At 34.8% G+C, this 25,110-nt stretch overlaps 2 protein-coding genes across 5 annotated transcripts in view; both read right to left on the minus strand.

Moving 5' to 3' along the window:
* The window catches only part of LOC106084006 (bifunctional heparan sulfate N-deacetylase/N-sulfotransferase), a 575,726-nt gene that overhangs the window by 488,256 nt on the left and 62,360 nt on the right, over positions 1-25,110 (minus strand). The gene's annotated exons all lie outside the window — the stretch shown is intronic.
* Positions 17,967-19,154, minus strand: LOC131997134 (uncharacterized). The gene has a single exon (XM_059367532.1). The coding sequence runs from the start codon at positions 19,152-19,154 to the stop codon at positions 17,967-17,969; it is 1,188 nt and encodes a 395-aa protein (XP_059223515.1).

Below are 25,110 nucleotides of genomic sequence, written 5' to 3' on the forward strand. Positions count from 1 at the left end.
GAGCATGCAATCAATAGGGTTGCATGTTGTTAATTCCAATACTGTCACACACTATACAATGACAACAGAGACTCTCATTGACTTGTTCTTCGTAAGTTCCAAGACTGATGTTAAGTTATATGATCAATTATCGGCACCCCTATTTTCAAAACATGATTTATGTTTTTTTGACTTATGGCGTTCCAATGGAATATACAAGTATAACGTATACGTACAGAGACTATTGAGACATTGATTAAACCTCACTACTTTGTGAAATTGGCACCGTTGAGTGGCAGGAGCTTTATGGCATGTCTTGCGTAGATGAACAGATTGCATTTCTTCAACATAATGTGAGTCAGATTTTCGACAAATGTGTTCCGATGAAGACCCGAACTGTTTTTTCGAATGGGAATCAGTGGTTTGATAATGACATTAAAGTATTGATACGTAAAAGAGATTGTGCGTACTCTCGATGGAAGCGTTTTAGAACACCTGAACTCTTTAATGATTACAAGCGTGCGAGGAATCAGACCACTTCTTGTTTAAAGACGAAGAAAATAGCTTATTTTAGTCGTAAATTTCAAGAGGCATTGAACACGAAAGATACTTGGAGACATATTAAGTCAATTGGAATAGGAAGTGATAATGCATCAATTGGTAGATATGTTGATTTAGATGAGATCAATAGGAGTTTCTTGAACATATCTGTTCCTGGAGCAAACGTACATTTGGCAACGTAAACCATAGTAGTAACAACACCTCACCAGACCTACGTTTTGATCTTGAGCGTTTTGAACAAAACGATATCGTTAGCGCTGTAGAATCGATTAAGTCTAATACCATTGGTTCTGATGGTATTGACTCAAGATTTTTTAGGATAATTCTACCCTTTATTCTTCCGTATATGTGCCATCTTATAATAACAACAATATTATTTTAAGGAGTTGCTATCCACAGTCTTGGAAACGGGATAGTCCCAATACCAAAGAATAACCAGGAATTTAGGCCAATAGCAATACTTCCATACGTCTCTAAGATATTTGAGACTCTAGTCAACCGGAAAATATCTGAATATATTGCGAATAATTCGCTGCTAACAGATTTTCAATCTGGTTTCCGGCTAAAGCACAGTTGCACTACTGCACTTTTGAAAGAGGTTGAAGATGTAAGGAGTGATATTGACAGCGATAAAGTTGCCTTTCTTGTTCTTTTAGATCATTCGAAAGCATTTGATTCCGTTGATCCCAAAATACTTTGCCTTAAACTGAAACATTTATTTAAATTTTCTGAAAGAACAACGGATCTTATATATTCCTATCTTACGAATAGAAGCCAATCGGTATGTGTTGATAGCCGCTGTTCTAGTTATCTTCCAGTCTCAAGAGGTGTTCCACAGGGGTCTGTATTGGGCCCACTCCTTTTTTCCTTATATAGCAATGACCGTCCTGGACAGTTGCGCAACTGTGGTATTCATATGTATGCCGACGACGTACAGCTGTATATGAGCTCCTCGCCGGAGAGGCTGATCGATGGCGTACTTCGACTAAATAATGACTTGGATAGGATAAACACATGGGCAAACGCCAACGGACTACTTTTAAATCCAACAAAGTCAAAGTGCCTTGTAATTGGTAGGAATCGGGTGACAATGCCGCCCAATCTTGATGTGGCAATTGCTGGAGCCCTAATTGAGATTGTTTCATCTGCAAGAAACCTTGGTTTGGAGTTTGATTATAGACTTTCATGGAAGATTCATGTCAGTATGACAGTGGGCAGGACCTACGGCGTTTTACGAAACTTTTATATGAGTCGACAGTATACCCCTTTGTCAATAAGAATGCTTTTGGCTAGGACATTTATTCTGCCGAAACTATTATACTCTTGCGAGGTTTTTTACGGTTGTGATGTAACTCATAGGAATAAATTGCACGTGGCCTTTAACGATGTCGTTAGATACATTTTTGGTTTGCGTAGAAGAGACCGGGTATCTGACTTTGCCAGACAAGTATATGGTGTCTCTTTTAACTCGTTCCTTAAGATACGCTTGTTGCAAATGATCCACAAGATAATTTATACCAATGAACCGTCATATCTGGCTTCTGTATTGCGTTTTGCCAACTCTACAAGAGGTAAACAAGTAATACAAATACGTCAACAATATCGTGTATCTGAACAACAGTTCTTTGTTAATGCTATACGTCTCTGGAATAATCTTCCCAATAGTATTCAAATTATAAGTAATGAACGACAGTTCAAATCTTTGATTTATAATCATTTTAATTAATTATTTGTTTTGTTTTTTTTTTTATAACTATTTTTTAATTTATTTTATTAGTAACTTTGATTAAATTGTTAAATTTTCTTTAAAGTTTCTTTTTCTTCTTTTTTTTTTTTGTTTAAACCTTTTTTTTAATTTAAATATTGTATCAGTAACTTTGCTTAAATTGTTAAATATTTTGTACCAATTATTGTTCTATTTAAATGAAAACTTGTTGAACTCATTGTATTAATCAATTTACTAACCCATGCTTTATATAAGACACTGTCTTTTGTATGGGTTTTATCATAATAAAATACAAATACAAATTTCAATATGCACAATCCATTTTAAACGTTTGACGTTAAATTAATTTATAAATAAAGAAAATTAAGTTGAGACCCCGAATAACATGTTCTATATATCAGGGTAAAAAAAATTATATTTGTCACAAATTCTTACAATAATTTATTGCAAAAAACACGTACTTTTATCGTAAACAAAGTCAAACGAATTATTTTTTTGCGTGTAGAGGGGCTTGAATCTGAGTGTGCAAAATCTTCGAAATAAGGGCCGATTCATTTTAATTAACTCTTCAAATGAATGTAAACTTGATTTCATTTCAGTTTTAGTGGTAACCAAATATAAATGCCTGGAGCATTCTATTCTTGTCAATGGTATAGTTATTAAAATTAGCCAAAATCGAGCCAAGCAAAGACACAAAAATGATTTTACATAGCTAAATATCTTTATGCGAATGTGTAATAGGTGCCTCTCTGGGTTTAGCCACCTTCGCTAGGTGCTGGCAATAAATCAAAGCCAATTATGCGATTTCGCTGTCATCAACATTCTGGTTAATAAGAATAAACAACTCAATCGTGTCAGTCACGCAGGATTTCAATGTAAATTTGAATGCAGCGCATTTTCGCTTGTCAATAAATTTGTTGAGTTTTTATGCGTGCTCCTCAACACCAATGGTGAAGGATGGTTAAAAAAATCCATAAACAAATTTCCCTCAATTGTTATGTGCTAACAATAGAGATGGCGATAGAATTCCAGCCATGCTTCCCGCCCATACATTTCTATCACCGATGGTTGGCGCAAAAGGTTGTTTGTGGCTGATGATGTTGACATGTCACATATGCCTTGCAACATGGATTTGGGATTATTATGAGATATATCAGCGACATCTTTGGCTGGAGGAGCAAGTGCGCTTCAAAAGAGATCGCGCGCAATTGCAAAAGGCGATGATGATAGGCAACATACACACAATCGATATGGGTACTCGGTCTGGAGGGAAAATAACGAGATAACGAGAGGATATGGAAGGATACGCTAGAGAGCAAAAGAGACAGGAAGAAATCAGTGCTGCATGTGACAGCAGGAATTGTGTCAGTTATACGCAAACTGACATAACCATACACACAGCAAATGAAAGCAAAAATCCTTTAATCACTTACGAATATGTTAAAGAAGGAAGAGCCGCAAATCCTATTTTAATATAATATGAGTGGATGTGTGAGCCTCAGACATGACTATGTGTTTGGATCTGTGTATGTGTGTGTGTGTGTGTTTTTTCCGGTATATGATTGCCACTTGACTTAAGCAGATTTAACGGTTGCTAAATCTCATAGTAGGTTTTATTATTGCAGAGTAGGAGGAGGTATAGATTTCATAAAAATCAAAATCCTTAGAGGTATTAGAAACAATATTATAGCATAATTCAAAAAAAAAAGAATTGAGCGGATCTTCATTTTAGCATAAATGTTAGGAAAATTACAAAGTCATCATGGAAACGCCATCCACTTCCATAGCCCGACGGTAAAAGTAAGCAGGCCCCACTTTCAAAATCCTTGCATAAGGCATGATATTCTTGCTTTAGTTTGTATTTCCTTTTGTTTACCATTGCAAAGGCATGATGGACTCATAGCTAAGTATGACAGATATAGAAAAGGCATTTTTTATATCTGGTTCGGTGTACAATAGCCCTGTATATAGAACATCGGGTTATCGGTGGATCAACGCCAGAAAAAGGCGTTTCGAAAATGTAAAAAAATTCCTATTTCAAAATAGGTTTTTAGAGATTCTAGTCTATTGAGAGAAATAAAAAACAAGTACAAGGGCCCAAAGCTCGGCCGTCCGAATCTTATATAACGTCCACCATGGATCGCGTACTTGCCATGACGGTTTAAAGTCATAGAAATATAACACCTACAAAATTCGAGTAATAACTGCGCACTCCAGAAGTTCAGGAAGTCACAATGGGAGATCGATTTATATGGCAGCTATATCAGGCTGAGACCATACTTAGCACAGTTATTGAGATACAAAACGCTACGTGAAAAATTTCAGCCAAATCGGATAAGAATTGCGCTATCTAGAAGCTCAAGAAATCAAATCGGGAGATCGGTTTTTATGGCAGCTATATCAGGTTGTGGGCTGATTTATACCATACTCTTTGGCCCATCTACAATCCCAACCGATTCGTAGGCTAGGTTGAAAAGAGGGTGCAGATATTAATCCGCCCCATACCACTATGGACATACACCTAAGCCAGTGATCGGGTTAGAGCGCACAACATCGCTCTAAAAACTATTTATAAAGTAACCTCCTAAAAGAAAATTTTAAGTTAGGAATTCCGTGCTACTTACAAAATCCTTAATTGTTTTCAATACCACTCCCCTAAGATGGTTCATATCTGACATTGTGTCTCCACATAAGTACCGGTATCTGTTAGACGCGATAGCCGGGCAATGACAAAGGAAATGCTCCAACTTCTCATCATCTTCCCCGCATGCCCGACACATTGGGCACCGATTTTACACAAGTGAGCTCGTAGTCTTATGTGTCCCGTTATGATACCAATAGCTTTACTGACCTCCTTCTTGCTTCCTTTCAGTAATAGCCTCGCCTTCTAACGATCTGGATCCTCCCATAGGATTTTCACCGACCATTTCGCTGTTCCACAATGTTGCATGCGCATTCGTCGCCCACTCCCTTAACTCGGACTGTGTCGACCCGAAAGACTTCGGGTTAACCAAGTTTATTGACGGCAGTCCTCTGGCCTTCACCGCCAAATCGTCTGCCCTTTCGTTTCCCCTTACTCCATTATGGCCCGGCTACCAAACGATGCGGATTTTGCCATCCTCAGAGAAGGCGTTAATCTCCTTCTTACACTGCAAGACTGTTCGTGACTTTACGTCCTGGTTGTTATTGTCCTGATGGCCAGTTGACTGTCGGTAAAGATGTTCACACTCGACGTCCTCGCCTTAGCACCACACCACCTCACGCATTCCGTGATCGCCCGGATCTCCGCCTGCAGGACCGTATTATGGTCAAGCAATCTAAAACAGATCTCAGTCCCTGGGTTCTCAATGTAAACCCCCAGGCCCTCTCTGTCCTCTAGCTTTGATCCATCCGTGTAACATGATCTTCCAGATGGCAATACTAGGGATCCGTCAATCAAAAACTGTGCCGATGGCAGCAGTGCCTCGCACTCGACCTCAAGGTTCATCTCAGGTATCCGATCGGAAACATCTTCCCTTCCTTCCAGGTTTACTATCGTCGCCTCGATTATGCCTTGATGGTATGAGCTGCTCCCATCCTCAATCCATTTTCCCATCGCCTTGAGTCTTATGGCCGCAGTGACTGCCTCACACTTAATCTATATGTCAATGAGCGTGGTCCTCATCGCTCCGCCTATGCCAAGATAACATGTTCTCTGAACCTGTTGTATGGTCCTTATGTTGCACTTCTTCCCCATAGCAGTCCACCAAACTACTGAGCCGTAAGTAAGTATTGGTCTAATCACGCTCCTGTAGAGCCAGTGGACTATTCTCGGATTCAGGCCCCATTTCAAGCCTACGGCCCGTGTACATAGTGTCCAACATCTGTTAGCCTTCTCAGTACGCTCCTGAATGTGACACCTTCAATTCAGTTTCCTGTCCAAGATCACACCTAAGTATTTGGAATATGCACCGGCAGCACAATCGGGCGAAAGTGCAGGCTCAGGGCAGACCAAGCCAGCCTTCCCGCAATGGGGACTCCAGACAGAAAAATACCCCTCACTCTGAACTGAACTCCGCAAATTCATCACTGAAGGTGAAGATGGTCGCTAAAATAGGTAAGGAGATGCTCTCTAACGCCAGATTGGCAAGGAAGCATAACAGAGATGAGCTAACTTATGCAGTCGTCAATATTGGCTGTGCATCCCGTAGGATTCCATCTGATCATTGGTCTCAAGTAGAGGATCTGATTAACGAGCGGGTTTTCAAACATATGTGGAACTCTGAAGAGAGTCCACCCATACAAATTTTGAGTTGCGAGTATAGAGGGCACATATCTACGCTGCGCTTTGCGTCAGCAGAATGTATTGATACTGTCAAGAAGCTCGTCGGAAGTATCCACGCTCCCTGGGACGCAAAGCTCGAACTGGTGACAAAGATGGACAGCTCACAAAGACAACGGTCTTTATCGTGAGATGGGGCAGCAAGTTCGCAACGGAATGCATGTTGCGAATTTTTGGGCAAACAAAACAAAGGTTTGGTCGCAGGTTTGGGACACGTTTGGCCAATACTAAAGGCATGGAGTACTACGTGACGGCTGTCTATTTAAAGATTGGGAAGACTAGGACAGGCAAAGACCTTCATATTAACGCATCAGCCTAACAAACAGGGGGCTGACGACAAAACCATCACCGACTGTCCTAATAATGGGAAAACTAGGATAAGCGAAAATCCTTATATTAAAACATCAGGCAGTGAAGGGACGAGAGACGCAATACAACCTAACAAACAAGAACCCAACGATGGAAACATCACCGACCTTCTCAGGATTCGAAAACTGGGATAGGCAAAGTTGCAAATATTGTAACGTCAGATAGTACAGTGACAGGAATCTTAATGCAGACTAACGAACAGGAAGCTGACGATGAGACCATCACCGACTCCCAAGAGCCCATTTACTGGAGGACAAATGATTAGGGTCATCTAGATAAATCTCCATCGGAGCGAGACAGAGAAAATCAGCAAGGGAAAGATTCATATTGCCTTAATTCAGGTGGCATTGACAACCCAGAACAAAGTTTCAGGACTAAACCATATCGACTACCAATTATTCTATGCTGACACTGGTACTCGGCCGAGGACCTACGTTATTTGTCTTGAAAATTTGAATTATTTTCCTCAGACTTGCCAACGTCGGATCACACAGTGATGAGACAGGGAAACGGCAGAGCATACCTGGCATCACTTTATCTTCATTTCGACTTTCCAACACCGCCACCAATGTCGGAGCTGCAACGGTTGGTGAGGATAGCAAGACAGACAGGAAACGAGGTACTAAGAGGGTGCGATGCGAACTCTCGCCACATTTCCAACATTAATAAGCGCGGCGAAGCTCTGGCAGAATTTTTCACCCAATAACACTTAATATTGGCAACACCGCTACCTTTTAGTTGATGAGGTTCAGGATTGGAGGGTGTCAATGGAGCATTCCTTCTCCGATCATCGCTACATTAGGATTCCGACTGCACTAGTGGAATCATTCGAAGATAGTTGTCCTCTTCGAGAAAGAAAATCAGGCCAAGAAAAATCCTGGATACAATAAGATTATCAGAGCGGCAAAACGTGCCTCCTGAAAACTTTTCTGCGAATAGGTCGATAGTGGCAATGAAGCCAACATGAAAAAGTTTCTCTCAAAAACCGATACCCAAACTCAAACGTTAGTAGACGACATGGGAGTTAGAGCAGAGACAACGGAGGACATGTTGAGAAATTTGATAAAAAAGGCATTTTCCACAGGATACGACGGGACTCACAGAGACACCGGAATCTGGGAATCATGAGGTGGATCGAAGGCTTATCTTTACAGAGTTTAAGGTAAAGGAAGCCTTGAGGAGTTTCAAACCATATAAGTCATCCGGACCTGATGGAATATTTCCGGCGTTACTACAGCAGGAGGTCGAATAACTGGCGCCCCATCAGGATAATATTTTGACAGCATATACTACGAAAGCAATGGCAGGAAGCAAGAATGGTATTTATACCCAAGCCCGGCAAGGCATGTTATGACTTACGTCCTTTCACCTCAAAACCTTGGAATGTATTGTGGATATCATTATAAAGAGAAGGACATTTAGCGAACTGCTCACGTACAAACAGCATAGCTATGTCAAGGAAAGGTCGGTGGATACCGCCCTCCATGAGGTTGTGCATATAATACAAGAATGCTTGGATGCCAAGTTGTACACATTGGCGGTATGCATTTACATCGAATGGGCTTTTAACAATGTGGTCCGTACAGACAGACCAGTACCGGGTGAACGGGGTTCTTAGAGACTGGATAAACCAAATGCTAAGGAACAGAAGGATAAAATGTGGGTCCTATGACGCGAATAGTGGCACAGGGGGGCATTTTGTCGCCGCTCCTATGGGTGACAACCATGAATAACCTAATCTAAGGGGTAAAGATCCGAACCAGCTATGCAGAAAGGGTCTTGTATATGGCATATGGCTGGGCTAGACCCAGGGGTCTCAAAGTTAACCTAGAGAAGTCTTAAATCTGCCTGTTCACGAGAAAGACGAAGGTGGGTCAATTTAACGTACCACGTTTCCTAAATAGAACGATTTCGATATCTGACAAGGTCAAATACTTAGAAGTGATCTTGGACAGGAATCTGATTTGGAAGTGTCACATTTAGGAGCGTACCGAGAAGGCTCACAGATGTTGGTCACTATGTAGACTTGCCTGGTCCGAGGATAGTCTACTGGCTCTACAGGAGCGTGATTAGACCAATACTTAGTTACGCCTCAGTAGTTTGGTGAACTGCGATAGAGAAAAAATGCAACGAAAGGATAATACAACAGGTTCATAGAATTTGTTATCTAGGCATAGGCGGAGCGATGTGGACCACGCCCACTGGGGCACTAGAGACTTTTCTAGAGATCCGACCTATAGACGTACAGATTAAGTGTGAGGCAGCCACTACGGCTATGAGACTTAAGGCGATGGCAGAATGGATTGAGGATGGGAGCAGCTCATACCATCGCGGTATAATCGAGGCATCGATAGGAAACCTGGAAGGAAGGGAAGAGGATTCCCATCGGAGACCTGAGACGACACTTGTGGTCAAGTGCGAAGCACTGCTGCCAACGGCACAGTCTTGGATTGACCGAACTTTGGTTTTGGCATCTGGAAGATCATGCTAAACAAATGGATTAAAGTTAGAGGACAGAGTGTGCCTAGGGGTCTACATTGAGAACTCAGGGACTGAGATCTGTTTTCGACTGCCTGACCATAATACGGTCTTGCAGGCGGAGATCTGGACGATCACGGAATGTGTGAGGTGGTGTGGTGTTAACGCGAGGACGTCGAGTGCGAACATCTTTACGAACAGTCAACTGGCCATCGGGGCAATAACAACCAGGACGTAAGGTCACGAACAGTGTTGGAGTGAGGAAGGAAATTAACGCCTTATTGAGAATGGCACAATCCGCATCGTTTGGATGCAGGGCCGTTGAGGGTACGGAAAAAAACGGAGTAAGGAAAAAGCAGACGATTTGGCAGTGAAGGCCAAAGAACTGCCGTCAATAAACTTGGGTAACGCGAAGCCTTTGGGGTCAACGCAGTCCGAGCTAAGCGCGTGGGCGTCGATCGAAAATGTAACACTGAGGAACAGCGGAGCGGTCGGTAGGTCGGTACCATAACAGCACGGAACTCCTGACTTGGATTTTCTTTCTCGAGGTTACTTTTTAGTATTTAGAGCGCACAACAAGCTGATTACTGCATGTCCATAGTTGCATGGGCTGGATTAATATCCGCACCCTCTTTACAACCAAACCTAACTTAGATCCTAGCATTAACATGTGTTTTTTGTTAGTCTATAAATGTGAATTTGTGTCAATTAAGTGGAAAAATATGTGTGTTATTGATAAATAGTGGAACGTGTTAATAAAAAAAAAAACTTTCTTTGTGACCTTTGCGAAAATGCAAACAAACACACAAATTTATTTCTTCCAAGGACTAGAACTTCTTTGGAATGCATTCGAGCTAGTTTTTTTTTTTTAAATTTACATGTAGTCTTGTGATTATATTAATGTATGAATCATCTGCGTCAACCTGCTACTCTATAGATATAGCATTTTTTGGGAACAATGGCGGTGCTCAGACGTTTATATAACATGGTGCAGGCCAATCGAGAGATAGGTTTATATGAGAGCTATATCAGGTTAAAGACCGATTCAGACCATACATGGAACCAATATTGGACATCGGACGAGAAGCCGTTGTGCAAAATGTAAGCTTAATTTGATAAGAACTGCGCCCTCTAGGGGCTCAATAATTACAATCGGGAGATGGGTTTATATAGGAGCTATATCAGGCTAAAGACCCAAACAGACCATACTTGGCAGAGATGTTGGAGGTGAAGTCATTGTGCGGACTTTTAGATAGATGGGATTATATGGGGGCTACACACAAATCTGAATCGATACTGTCCAATTAGCAATTGTCAATGACCTACATCAATAAGAAGAATTTGTTGCAAAATTTCAAGTGGCTAGCTTTATTCGTTCGACCTCTAGCGTAATTTTGTCATACAGACGGACATACGGAAGGACATGGCTAGATCAACTTAGAACATCAAGACGATCAAGAATGTATGCACTATATAGGGTCGCAGATCAATATTTCGAGGTGTTGCAAATGGAATGCCTAGAATAGTATACTCTTCATCATAGGGTGGGGTTTTGGGTTTTTTTTAGATTAATCTATTCTAAACCAAAAAAAAATTATTTGCAAAACAAAAAAATATTCTAAGCGCCACAGGCATCGACTGACAGATACAGAGAACGTGCCGTTTAGATGTAATAATGAAGTCCTAAAATGTTATTAAACAGTGAACTATCAGACTAAAAGCTGGCTGTGGACAGATAGAAAGGATTATGCGCTAAAATCTTTTCCATAGCTAAATATTTAAATGAGTCATTTAGATGCAACGTTTTTTTTATTAATTAATGAGATTTCAAACAAAGAGACAAACCAACCGAGAAACGATTTAGTTTAAATATTCACCACTATGAAGCATCATGGTTTATAGAAATGTTAGCATTCAATCACATATCATTCCGTCATTGTCAAGCATAAAATCATACATTTGTGGCTACGTGCAAAAAATATCATCGACATTGCAGCAATCCCTTCTCTAGGAGTTTTATACAAGCCTGATGCAAGTTTCCCCCGGAAATGCATACAAAACAGGGAAATGGAAAAACAAAATCCAATAACGAAATGAAAAATTAGAAATTGCTGCACAAAAGTCGCATTGAAAAGTATACAGACCGCAAACGTCATTGCAGTGCCCATCGAAGAATAAAATCCCAAAAATCATTCGAAGCTCTATAATTTAATTAATCCACGAGTGATGTGGCGTTTCATAAAAATGGAGAAGTGAAAAGTGCACATTGGTAGAAACTCTGAAGATACCAACGTGATTTAGCGGTGGTTTAAACATTGTTTCATACATAAAAAAATCGCAAAAAAAAATCCAAAAGTTTTATTGAAAATAAAATTATTTTCAATTAAAAAATTAATTGATTCAATCATTTTTTAATTGAATATGCATGCTTTTGATTGAAATTGTTGCCATTTTCAATTGAAAATTTAATTCATTCGATTAATTTTTTTTTTAATCTAAAAAAATAATGGATTGAATCATTTTTCCATTCGAATCTTAAAAAATTATAGACAATACCCTGGCAGCCAGTTCTACGTACCGGATTAGCCTGATGGAGTTCATCATCGGACAAAGATGCCGCCTCAGTGCGCAACATACTGCTACGACAACAACAAAGCATAGGGCACCCCTAAATGACGCCCGAAATTTTTTGGAGAACCTCCGCGAGGAAGTTTTTCATACGAATGCCCACAGACCATTACCAAACCAACGCACCTCGAGTTCATATTCCAGGGAGTAGACATATGTGTACCAAGTATAGAAATTAATTGGAATTTTCAAAAAATTTTAATCATATTTCAATTGGACCAATTAAAAAATTAATTGAAAAATTCATAAATTGCAATTATTTTTCTAATGAATGCGCAATTTTTTTAATTGAAAAATTTCCCAATTACTTTTTCAAAAACGGTGATTGATACTATCATTTTCGTGATTGAAGCAGTTTCAATTAAACGATTATTTGGATCGATTAACTTCGTGATTGGAATTGAATTTAATTGTTTTCTGTGTAAACAAAGGACTTGCACAACGCTTGAGCATCGTGCAAAGATACATAAAAAAAAAACTTTTAAAAAATTGTAAATGCATCAATTCGTGGGTAAATGACAACTGCCTTCTGATTGAAGTTGCTGTCGTAACAAAATTGGCAAAATAAGATCTGTTAGTCGAATTTATAAATGCCCCCAAACAGCAGCGGACACAACCTTCCGATTTGAATTTCGGTCAATCAGTCGATTCTCAAATTTATATTTTATGAAAAATCCTATCCAATTAACTTGGAATGTTAACACACAACAAGTAAAAGCGTGCTAAGTGCAAATCTAAGGGCCGAATCTTGGAAACCCACCACCATGTATTATGCTAAAAGGTTATACAAAGCATTTGGACCCTACGTGACACGATTGTCGAAAGTCGTAACAGAACACTACAACTGCGACTTATAGGGGCTCAAGGTGTCAAATCGGGAGATCGATTTATATGGGAGCTATATCAGGTTATAGACCGATTCAGATCATACTTGGGACGATTGTTGGAAGTCGCAACAGAACCCAATGTGCAACATTTCAGTCCAAACAATTAATATTTGCAGCTTTTAGAACTCAAGAAGTCAAGTCGAAGGACCACTTTAAATGAAAGCTATATCCAAATCTAAACAGATATGGCCCATCTGCAATCCCCAACGATCTACATCAATAAGAAATATCTGTGCAAAATTTCGTGCAGCTAGATCTACTCGTTCGATCGCTATCGGACGGACATGGCTGACTTGGCTTTATGCGGTCGCATATCAATATTTTGAGGTGTTATAAACGGAATGACTAAATTAGAATGCCCTCCAACCTATGGTGGTGGGCATAAAAAAATTTACGTGTTTTATAAATAGTGTTCATAAAATGTTGTAAAGTACGGATTTCTGTATTTTATGAACGCAGTTCATAAAACCATAAATAATGGGTTATTGTGAGAGAGAGAGAGAGAGTGAGAATACGAAAATGCAAACGCGTACATGGTATACATGTACTTCCAGAAGGGTTAAATATGAACTTGTTCGTGCATTAAAGAAAAATTTTGCTTAGTAAGAAGGAGGTCAGTATAGTTATTGGTATCATAATAATAGATGAAGATGAGACGTTGAAGCATTTCCGCGTCTAACAGATACCGGCACTTAGGTGGACACACAATACCAGTCATGAACCAACTTAGGGGAGGGGTATTGAAAACAATTAAGGATTTTGTAAGTAGCACGGAATACAGTAAATTCGTCGGCAATCAAATTAAATAACAGACAATCTATAAGACACGTCAGCAGATATGCCATATCGGTGACTAAATACGAATTGCCTCAAAGAAGTCTTTGAAGACAATAGTAGTATATATAAGGGGGTTCTGGAACTTTGAGCATCGAGAGTATGAGTCATCGATGACGTCATAACCCCACCCCACCCCAAACCCCACCCCACCCCAAACCCCAAACCCCACCCCACCCTATTGATGACGTCATAACCGCACCCCACCCCATTGATGACGTCATAACCCCACCCGACCGCAACCGCAGCCGATCGTAGCGCAGGTGGCGACCGCAGGGGGGTATGACCACATACGGGCCGCCGGTTGAAATGTGTGGACGGACATTAGGGTGCAGATCGCAGGGCGCAGATCGCAGGGCGCAGATCGCAGGGCGCAGATCGCAGGGCGCAGATCGCAGGGCGCAGATCGCAGGGCGCAGTGGCAGATTTCGATGATGACTCATCGCCCAGAGTTGTGGTGAGGGTAGTTTAAAATTAGAATGATTATGCATGATTGTGTATGATTGTTAAGAATTGTGGTTTGAGTTGTTTATAATTAGAGTGGAGTGTGATAAGAAATGTGATTGGTATCGATAGTTATCCTGCAAAAAAAGAATTGTGGTTGGTACCGAGAGGTAACCTTTAACGCAATTTTTGTATAAAAAGCTGAACAAATTGTTAGTAAACATGTAGTAGCAATTTGATTTTCAACTCAAAATTTAAGAAAATATTTATTATGGGATCAAACTTAAAGGAAATATCGGAGCAGGCTTCTTTCAAGAAGACTATTTTGTCCATTAACAACATGCCTTTCGATGAGTACTTCATCATACATCAAGCTGAAAGGAAGATGACTAAATTTGGCATGCGCTTGATGATTGAATTAAGTGATCATATTATGTTCCTGCCGGAGAAGTTTAATAATATTAATGATGAGGCCATGGCTGATCTTAATAGTGGAGTCTTATCAATTAAAAAGGAAAAAATTAGCGAAACTAATTATAAATTAGTATTTGAATCAATAATTTAATATTTTTTATATATAATAAAGAGAAAAAAAGTTCATTGAAAACCGAAAAAATCTTTTTAATTTATGTATATTTAGTAGTTTATAAACTCTTATTATTTATTTTTTAATTTAGTTTATTTAAAAAGAAAAGCCCAAGGAAATTAGGAAATTAAAAAAATTCAAGTTGAAGTTAAGAATTGATTACACTTTTATTGCAAAGAATGCGATAGTATAAATTGTAGAGTTTTTGTAATAGGATGTAACGATTATATTTAATTATACAACTACAAATATTTATATTTTCTATCGAGTTCAGCTTGCAGTCCCATGTATGAATTCCATGTGTTGTTTGTATAAATGAAGTATATACATTTTTATATATCCTTAATTCTTCAATCATCTCTTCAAAAAATTGTTTATGTTCCTTATCAATGTAGGAGTTGTATTCTTTTAATAGATATTTTATATTCGTTGATAATATCATTTTCTTTGAGAAGTTACCCCAACAAAATGAAAAAAGGAACTAATGTATACTTACATTACATAGCCTTATATATCCTAAATAAAGAAAAAACGATATGTTTTTATTTTATTTGCTTTATTTTAAAAAAACATTAATAAATTGACTTAATAAAATAACATTTTTTTCAGCACATCTATAATTAGGGTGTTGTTTATGATAACTACAAATTTTCATATGCAAATTATTTTTATAAAGATTACATATGTTTGAACAGTTAGCATCATCTAAATTTATTATATTTATATCTTCTTCTATTAATTGCTTTATCCATTTTTGTTTTTCACATCCTTTCACAAATATTGTTAGATTTTCTTGTTTTTTTATAAATTTATTTAAATAATCGTTAAATTCTTTAAAAATTATGTTACCATCATTCCATCTCAACCCATGAAAATGTTTCGTAAGCCAGTTATTTGTAATCTTTTCCTTTAATGATAAGGAAGAAAATTTGCAAGGGGGGTATATAATAAACTTTTTAATTGTCTGATTATGTTCAAAAATACAAATTTCCTTCGCAATAAATTTATTATTTAAGAAAAAACCTTGAACATCTATAATTATGAAATTGTTTTTAGACATTTTTACTCATCGGTTGTTAAAATTACAATGATTGTTTTTAACTGTATTGTAAATATTTTTATAATTTTTAATTATTTTCGCAGCAGCTGCCTCTCCCTTTCTTTTATCCATATCATAGAATATACAATTACATGTATCTGGACCACATTGTGCGTTATCATTTGACCAAACACAGCAGTCATAGTGGTTACCAAATTTACTTTCTTTACATTTTAAACTATCCACAAATTCCAGATGAGATTTTATATTAATTAATTTATTTTTATCTTCTTCGGAAACGATATTGGTAAATGTTTTTAAAAAATTATATATTTCTTTAATCATATTGCTTTTTTTCTTATTCCGGTGAGAACTACTGTATACTCATGTGTAACGTTTGCAAATAATCATTAACATCAAGCGTCCTGATATTTATACCATTTTCTTCCCTTTCAAATAATGGGTTAAATTCATTCGTACTTTGATTATATTTGTAATTATACTCAAATTTATTAGCATTATACTCAAAACAATAAATGTTGAGTTTGCGGTATGTGTAGTTACTGTAATAGCTACATATGAGTCTAATTTCTACATTTTCATATTTTAAGTTGAAATGACGGTAGAATACTGTAGAACTTTGAATGATCCCACCAATATTAGTTTCCTTTTCTATTAAGTCTTTTCTAAATACTTCAATGGCTTCATCAATAGTAAAAATTTTAGGTCTATCCGTTTGACTATTTCTCGGTGTTGTTGTTGTTGTTAGTGACTCATCGATTGTTGCATTATTTAATAATTGAATTGATAAATATACTCTTGCTCCTGTATTATTTGATAGTTTTATTCGAAATTCTATACGTTTACTAGTGTCACCATCAAAAATAGCATTTTGATTGGTATTATATCTATCATATTGATGATTTTGATTACATCTATTGTAAGGTATTGGATAGTATTGTTGTTGTTGTTGTTGAATACTAGGATATATTCTATATATGATAATTAAAACAACAACGTATATTAATTTATTTAAATACATACTACTATTCAATTCAATGTATATAAGAGAACTAATTGCTGTTTTCTAACTTATTTCCATTTTATATGTTTGAGTATAGTTCTCAATATCAGTTATTACAATATTTTCTAAATGTTTTTTGAGATCTTGAACTCGAACTTTCTCAATTTCACCATTACTTAAAATTCGTTCTTGTTCAATTTCACGATATTCAAAACAACTTATTTTTAGTTGACGTAACATGTAGTTACTATCATAAGTACAACGGATTGGTATATTTAAATCTTCATATTGTAAATTAAAATGACGATAAAAAGGTTCTGCAGCATCCAGTATACCACCAATATCTGCTTCTTTTGTAATTAACCTTTTGCGAAATGCTTCTATAGCTTCATCGACAGTAAAATATTTTTCTTCACTTTCTATAGGAATTATTGTAGTGGTGCTAGTTGATAAGTCTGCATCATCTGTTTCATTTTTTATATAAAAATCATCTCTGTTTTCTAATATTTCACTTTCTTTCATCATAACAAATGAAATATTTACTTTAAGAATATCTTTGTTTGGTAGTGTTAAATTAAATTCAACGGTTTTTGAATTTAAGTCGATTGTAGGATCAGATGTAATGGATAACGCTGAATCAGTTGTGGAATCAAATACAACTGGCAATGATAATGAATTATGAATTGTTACATGAAGTATAACAAAACAAAGTAATACCCAATATAATTTCATTATGTTAATTTATTATTTTCTTATATCTACACTATTGGAGGTGTGTTGGAGAGATACTAATTAATGTAGTATAAATACCCAACCTTATATATTCTATAAATGTAAAGCAAACACGAAATAAAAATTCTCTTTCTCTTCTCGACATTAATTCTCCCTCTCCCTCTTTATATTTATAATAATTCTACCTCTCCCTCTCCCTCTTTATATTTAAACAATAATTCTACCTCTCCCTCTTTACATTTAAACAACTCACCTATATATTAATTTTACATTATTAATAAAAAAAATCATTTTGTTTGTGTTTGTTTTTGCTTTTTATTTATTTTATGATTTCTATAGATAAAAAATATAGTTACATTTACAATAATTTTCTTACTTCATTTGTTAGAGGTATATATTCAAACATTTTATCATGAATAATTAAACAGTATAGAGATGTGTTCGGTGATATATTTTTAGATGTTTCCAATTCAATTCGTATATCGATGGGGCCAGTTTTTACTGTTTCATTTTGATGTGTTACATCAAGAACAATAATCGGTGCTTCACCCTTGAATTTTTCGCGCGTTAATAGAGGTTGCGGTTCACGTGTATAATAGCTTTGTTGAAATTTTATATACATATCATAAAGTAGGGCGAAACGGTTCCTATCAAACTTGAGGTTAAGATCATCATATGGATATGTATCAGAATTCAAATGAACCTTAATGTTTGTTATATCACAGTGAATAAATTTTTTTTCACTACTTTTGAATCCTAAAAGAAGAAAACGTGGTCGCTCATTTTCATTTGCAAGCTTAACATTCCATAAAACTTTTGTATTCGATGGAACTGCAGGATAATAATACATATCCCATGTTCTAAATGATATATTTAGTGGTTGACGGTTATTAATTACTTTAAGCATTTGCAGCTTGTATACATCAGCAAGTTGAATATGTGGAACTTTCCATGTAATATTTAAAATTGATAGTTTACAGGTTTCACTGGAAATGATAGATTTCAATACATTCGTATCATCTTTTGATCGCAATAAAATTAATTCATGTTTAGCATTAACTATAATTTTATCAAAATCTTCAGCAAATCCAAGAAGCATTTTCAGTGGAACACAAAAATTAAAATATCCACTCACAAGAGTAAGATCATCTGTATTAAATGGAGCCCATCCTGCGTTGACTAGATTTCGACTTTCGCTTTCATTTAATGATACATAATTTTTTATTTCTGTTGCTATACCCAAATGACGTGTACGATCAATTTCTATACCATTAAGTTCATATCTTATCTCATCAAATAAGTGTGCTATGCAATTGTTTAATAACTTTATCGATGCTGATACTGTAGAGTCCGCTTTTGTTGCAAAACCTTCAATGTATAAAAAACTCTCACCAGGAACGACATACAGGTCTTGGTTTTGAATGGAAATCCTAATTTCATCATTATTTTGAAATGATTGTAAATATGATATATAGCTGTGATACTCCTTTCTTATTATAGCATTATCAAATTGTGGTTTTTGTAAAACATTAATAATGTTACTCATTTTTAAACTCAACCCTTTATTATTTTAGTGTGAAACCCAAACTTTCCAGGAACTCTTGGTTAGTTTTACTTAAAATATTTCTCTTTTTCCTTTTTAATCCTTTATGTTTCCTGTTGTGGTGATGTGATATTTTAGTTGTGTATCCCTTCAAAGTTGATGGTTGAGTGATTGTTATATCCGCAAATACCTCCTTTTTGTTAAATATTATCATTCTTTAGATGGTTTCAAGTGTAATCTAATTGAAATTTTTTCCCCACGAAAGTTTATCAATTTTCCAGATTGATCAACAACTTTCAAAACAATGGTATTTATTGTGTTTGTATTAACAGGTAGATATATAACGTTAGTAGGATTTTCCGTGATTTTATATCCTGGGCTAACGACGAGTGAAAACTGATGAAGAGTGTGCGCTGACTTGTTGTTTATATAGGATCCTGTTACAATATTACACTCAATAACTATAGTGTTTACTTTTGTAATTTCTATCACTTTATCAGAATAGTGATCAACATTCGATTCAAGTACTCTTTTACTAAAACCTAATAATGAACCAATAGTGTTTTCTTTATCAAAATAAATTGGATCAAGCGTACTCTTCAGATATGTTTGAAGTGTATTGTAATTTGCTTTCATAATAAGATTTCCATTTTTTTTATTAAGCTTGCGATATTCATCCGTTATTAACTCAGATATATTCGAAAATTCATATGATCCAAGAGGAATAGTTATTTCATGTCCACCTATATGAAATTTATTGTTCTCTTCATCAACATTTGGTATTGAGTGATATGTATCAAAACTTATTAAACCGCAAACATAGCTTTGTTTCAAAATTATTGGTGGAAAGTAGTTGGCGACAAGTACTGATTTTTCATCATTTAAGGTTAATGTTATCGACATCTCTACGGTTGACGTTAGAATAAATGATTTATGTAATTGATTATTCTTTTATTGTGAAATATTATTAGCATTTATCCAAGAGTTATGCTCTGAAGAAAATCCTAACCATTTTACATAAAGTCTATTTCCTCTCCTTCTAATCACTTTTTCCACTAAATATGTGTGTGGAAATTTGGTTTTTGATAGCTCATATTCATAGAAACCACCTTCTATATCCCTTCCTTGATAGTCCTTAAGTATATATGTATTAGGATTTGTATTTTTAATAGATTTAACTGTAAATATTTCGGTAGTCCAATTTGGTGTATATCCTTTTTCAAAATGTTGTTTATATTTACTTATTCGCACATTATCATTGATTTTAAACTTTGGTCTTTTAAATACCTTGAGGTTGTTGTAGACTGAATCTAAAAGTGATTTCTCATTTAAGGAATTCACATCATTCGGCGACATTTTTATAGTTCGATGAAATGTGTTATTATATATATTAACTAGGTTTTTATATATATCAATCCATTTATAATTTCCACGAAAACTAAACTCTTTCCACATTTTTCCTTTCAGTGTTCTATTAAATCGTTCTATGATTGATGCTTTTAGAGTGCTGTATGTTGAATAATGATTTATATGATTTGTTTGCATAAGTTGAGAAAAATTGTTATTAAAAAACTCCTTTCCATCATCAGTTTGTAAATTTTTGGGTTTTCGACTACTTTGATTGAAAACTTTCTGCATAGCCTTTACTACACTTTGAGCTGTTTTATTTTTTATTGCTTCAACCCAAGCTTTTTTCGAGAATGTATCTATAACGGTTAAAAGATATCGATATCCGCTGTTAAAGTTCACATAACTACCCATTTCAACAAGATCCGCTTGCCACAAATCATCGATACCCTTCATAACCACTCGTCTCCTTCCAAAATTTTTTCGTGCTTGCTTGTGTAGTTCATTAACAATTTCTCTCTTATCCTGGTTAAGCTCCATATTGATGTTGTCGATTGAAGTAAAAATTGTTTTGTTTTGATGTTATATACCCTCTACTATATCTTATTTTTGATTTTAAATATTTAATTAAAATATTTATTTTTTCTAGTATATCCAATACTTTGAAAAAGAAAATCTTCGATGGAATCAAATCGGATATTTATTATTTTTAAAGTATCTTCAATAATTTTTTTCGTATCTTCAATATTATGATTTTTCAAAATATTCAAATTGGTACTCAAGTTGTTGTTAAATTGATCAATCACACTTTTTAGTTTAGTTAAATCACTGTTTATAGCTTCAATATGTTTTTTATTTTCTAGAACAATTTTTTCCACTTCAACCCATTTGAAAATATATTCTTTCATTTTTTCTATATGTATGTCTTCTTTTAGTTTGTTCTGTAATTCTTCGAATCTTCTAAGTATTTCATCTTGCTGATTTTTGATTTTATTTTCGATTTTATCTATTTTTTTTTTCAAAAATATTTTTGTTACAGCATCATCAGGATCAGAGGGAGCACTTAAATTAGTTATTTTCTTCCCATGAAAGTTTAAAGCATTGTTGTGAATAGTAATTCCAAGTGATCTACCTAAACTCAATTTTAGCATTGCATTGTTGACTTGGTTTTTACTTCCGCTCTCTCCAAATTTATTGATTGTATACATTTTTGATTTTTTTATTTAATAATATGTGCTTCTCGCAATTCTTCAACAATTGAAATAATTTCGTTTTTGTGATTGTTGTGACCAACACCTTCAGATGAAAGGAGCAATCTTAATCTGTCAACCAATTCGTTAGGGTCATCCCAATATATATAATTTGGTTTGTGATTGTCTAATGATTTCAAACTCAATCCATTACCTTTGGATATCCTATTTGAATTCACATCAAATAACCGTTTTATTATAAATTGATATTTATAAGCTTGAGTTCCCTTAATTTGTTCTCCTGGTGAATAATTTCTTTTATGAGCATTTGTTTTCATCAAAATATCCTTATATTGATTTAAATCCTTCTTTGTATAATGTTGAGGTTTAATGTGAAACATGAGTTGAAATAGTCCGGGAGACATTTTCCAAATAGATTCCCCAATTTGAATAGAGTTACATCCATTAAATTTTAATTGATTTTTTCCAAAATACATATTTCCATTTGTATCTATATGAAATCCATAAACTTTATCTAATTGTCTATTATCGATAAGTGTTTGTAGAACGTTGGGTAATGAAGATGCTACATTTATGTCTGATAGATTATCACTACTCAATTTTATTCGCTTTCTATCAATATTTAATTGCGTAACAGCTTTTCGTTTATTCAATTTTGATGAGATATCATTATTCAATTTTATACGTTTTCTATCAAGATTTAATTGTGAAACACCTTTCCGTTTATTCAAGTTTAATTGGTTGTTATTAATCAATTTTAAACGTTTTCTATCAGTATTTAATTGTGAGGGTCTTTTTCGTTTATTTATATTTATGATTTTGTTGTTAGTTAATTTTATACGTTTTTTATTAGTATTTAACTGAAATTCACATTTTCGTTTTGAAAATAGATGTGATTTTTTCATCCGCTTATTATCGTTATCGTCAAATAAACTGAGATTGTTATCATTAGATCGTTTTAATTTTTCTCTAAGCTCATTCCGATTCACTCCACATTTTTCTAGTGTATAATCTTTTCTCTTTAAATCAACTGGAATATTATAATTTTTTCTTATCCTTTTATTAGTGTTATTTTCATCTGATGAAAATTTTCGTTTTTGTGAAAATTTCTCTATATCCATCTGTTCTATTTCTGAATTATCTTCTTTATGTGTAGAATTTACTATATTCGGAAATATTGTTGATGAATGTTGATTATTATATCTTTCATTATCATTACTTGAGGTAATATCTCTCATTTGAAGTCCATTGCTAGACATATAGTCATCATCATCATTATAAATGTCTGATATAAAGCTATCATCATCATCATCATCATCCTTATTGTTTTTATCAAGTTTTCCATCGTCTTCATATTGTTTATTATAATCATAAATATTTTTATCATTATATTTATTAGAATACTGATTACTTTCTTTTTTGTTCTCATCTAGTTTTCCTATAATATCCTTCAAAGGTTTGGTTATTGGTTGAAATGTATCTTCTAATAGATTATCCCTATCTATTTGATTAAGTTTAATGTTTTTTAACTTTTCTTTCAATACTGCTCGTGTTTTTACAATTTCCTTCAACAAATTGTGTCTCTTCATGATTGGATAATTTATTTTTTATTTTTTTTGGTTATGTATCCATCTGCTTCCGATCTGCTTTACATCTGCTACCGATCTGCTTTATATCAGCTACCGATCTGCTTTATATCTGCTACCGATCTGCTTTCTTTCTGTCACCAATCTGCTCTCTATTCTGTTTATAATCTACATTATATCTGTTATCAATCTGATTTATATTATAACTGAATAAAACAATTGAATCCTTTGCGATATCGACCTTTATCAATGGGATCATCCTTGCTCACAATAAGAAATCCATATTTATCTTTCCAACATTCACTACAAAGCTTTAAAAAATCTTTAAATGTCATGTCACCCAAGACATGATCATTATATATATGTTTAATATTCATTTCATCTTGCTTAAATATGATAATCATGTTTGCATTATCACGTATTAAGTGTTTAGGAATCCTTGTATATGTTTGACATAAATAAAAACAATCAATGTGTTTATGTCTTCCCATACAAAAATAATCCCTTATAGTATTTTGTTTATCGCAAATTACATCATCAAATACCATTATAGAATGCATATTTGCTTTGGCTGGACTTATAACTTTTTCATTTTCAGAGAATGTGAATAGGTTTATTCCTTTGATTGGAGTAATCAATTTTTTTAAATATTGATATTTTGGTTGATATAAAGATTTAGAATATATATATATATTCCTGAATTTGAGGCCATTAGGGCTTTCTATGAGACTAATCATAACATTTGTTTTACCACAATTTGATGGGCCTACTATAAGGGCACGTATAGAATTTGGTAATAAAGTACTATGTACAATCCTTTTTTTCTGTGAACAGACATTATCAATGTTTTTCACAGCAATCTGTTTAGTTTGTTCTATTAAACGCATATTGCTAACTAAACTTTTTCAATATAAATTTAAGTATATATATACAAAAACTCTTATTTTCATTTAAATCGTGTACCCTATCACTACATAATCAAAAAAAAATTATGGTTATTAATTACAAGATTTATAATAAATGTAAACAGTCTGTTACTGGATTTGGATTGGTAAACAACTTAATTAATAATCTTCCGTTTGAAGTGCATTTACCTGGATATCAATTTTGTGGACCAGGAACTAAGTTAGCACAACGTTTAGCACAAGGAGACAAAGGAATAAATTTATTGGATTCAGCTTGTAGAGAACACGATATTGCATACTCACAAAATAAAGATATTCATTCTCGTCATCAAGCTGATAAAGTTTTAATAGAAAAAGCTTGGCAAAGAGTTAAATCAACAGATAGCAATTGGAAAGAACGAGCAAACGCTTGGTTAGTAACAAACTTACTTAAAGCAAAAGTTAAATTCGGACTCGGTATGACAACAAAAAGAAAAATGAAGAAAAAGCAATGTAAGCAAAAATTATTTGCATCGACAGTTAAGAATACTTTAAAAGTATTAAAAGATAAGAAACCTAACAATATATATGATGCTGTAAAAATTGCAAAAAACGTTGTACATTCAAGTTTTAAAAATAAAAAGAAGAGTAATATTGGTGTACCAAGAGTCATTCGAGTACCAAAAATTGGTGGATTTCTACCAATAGTTCCAATTTTAACTGCGTTATCAGCCCTTGGAGGTTTAGCAACTGGAGGATCGGCTATTGTAAAAGCAGTTAAGGATATCAAAAATGGGAAAGAACAATTAGCTGAAGCTACTCGTCATAACAGATATATGGAATCAATTGCTATGGGAAAAGGATTATATCTTAAACCTTATAAAAAAGGATATGGACTTTACTATAAACCAGCTCCAAAAAACTTCTAAGT

The sequence above is a fragment of the Stomoxys calcitrans genome, chromosome 1 (assembly GCF_963082655.1).
Source record: "Stomoxys calcitrans chromosome 1, idStoCalc2.1, whole genome shotgun sequence".
Classification (NCBI taxonomy): Eukaryota; Metazoa; Arthropoda; class Insecta; order Diptera; family Muscidae; genus Stomoxys; species Stomoxys calcitrans.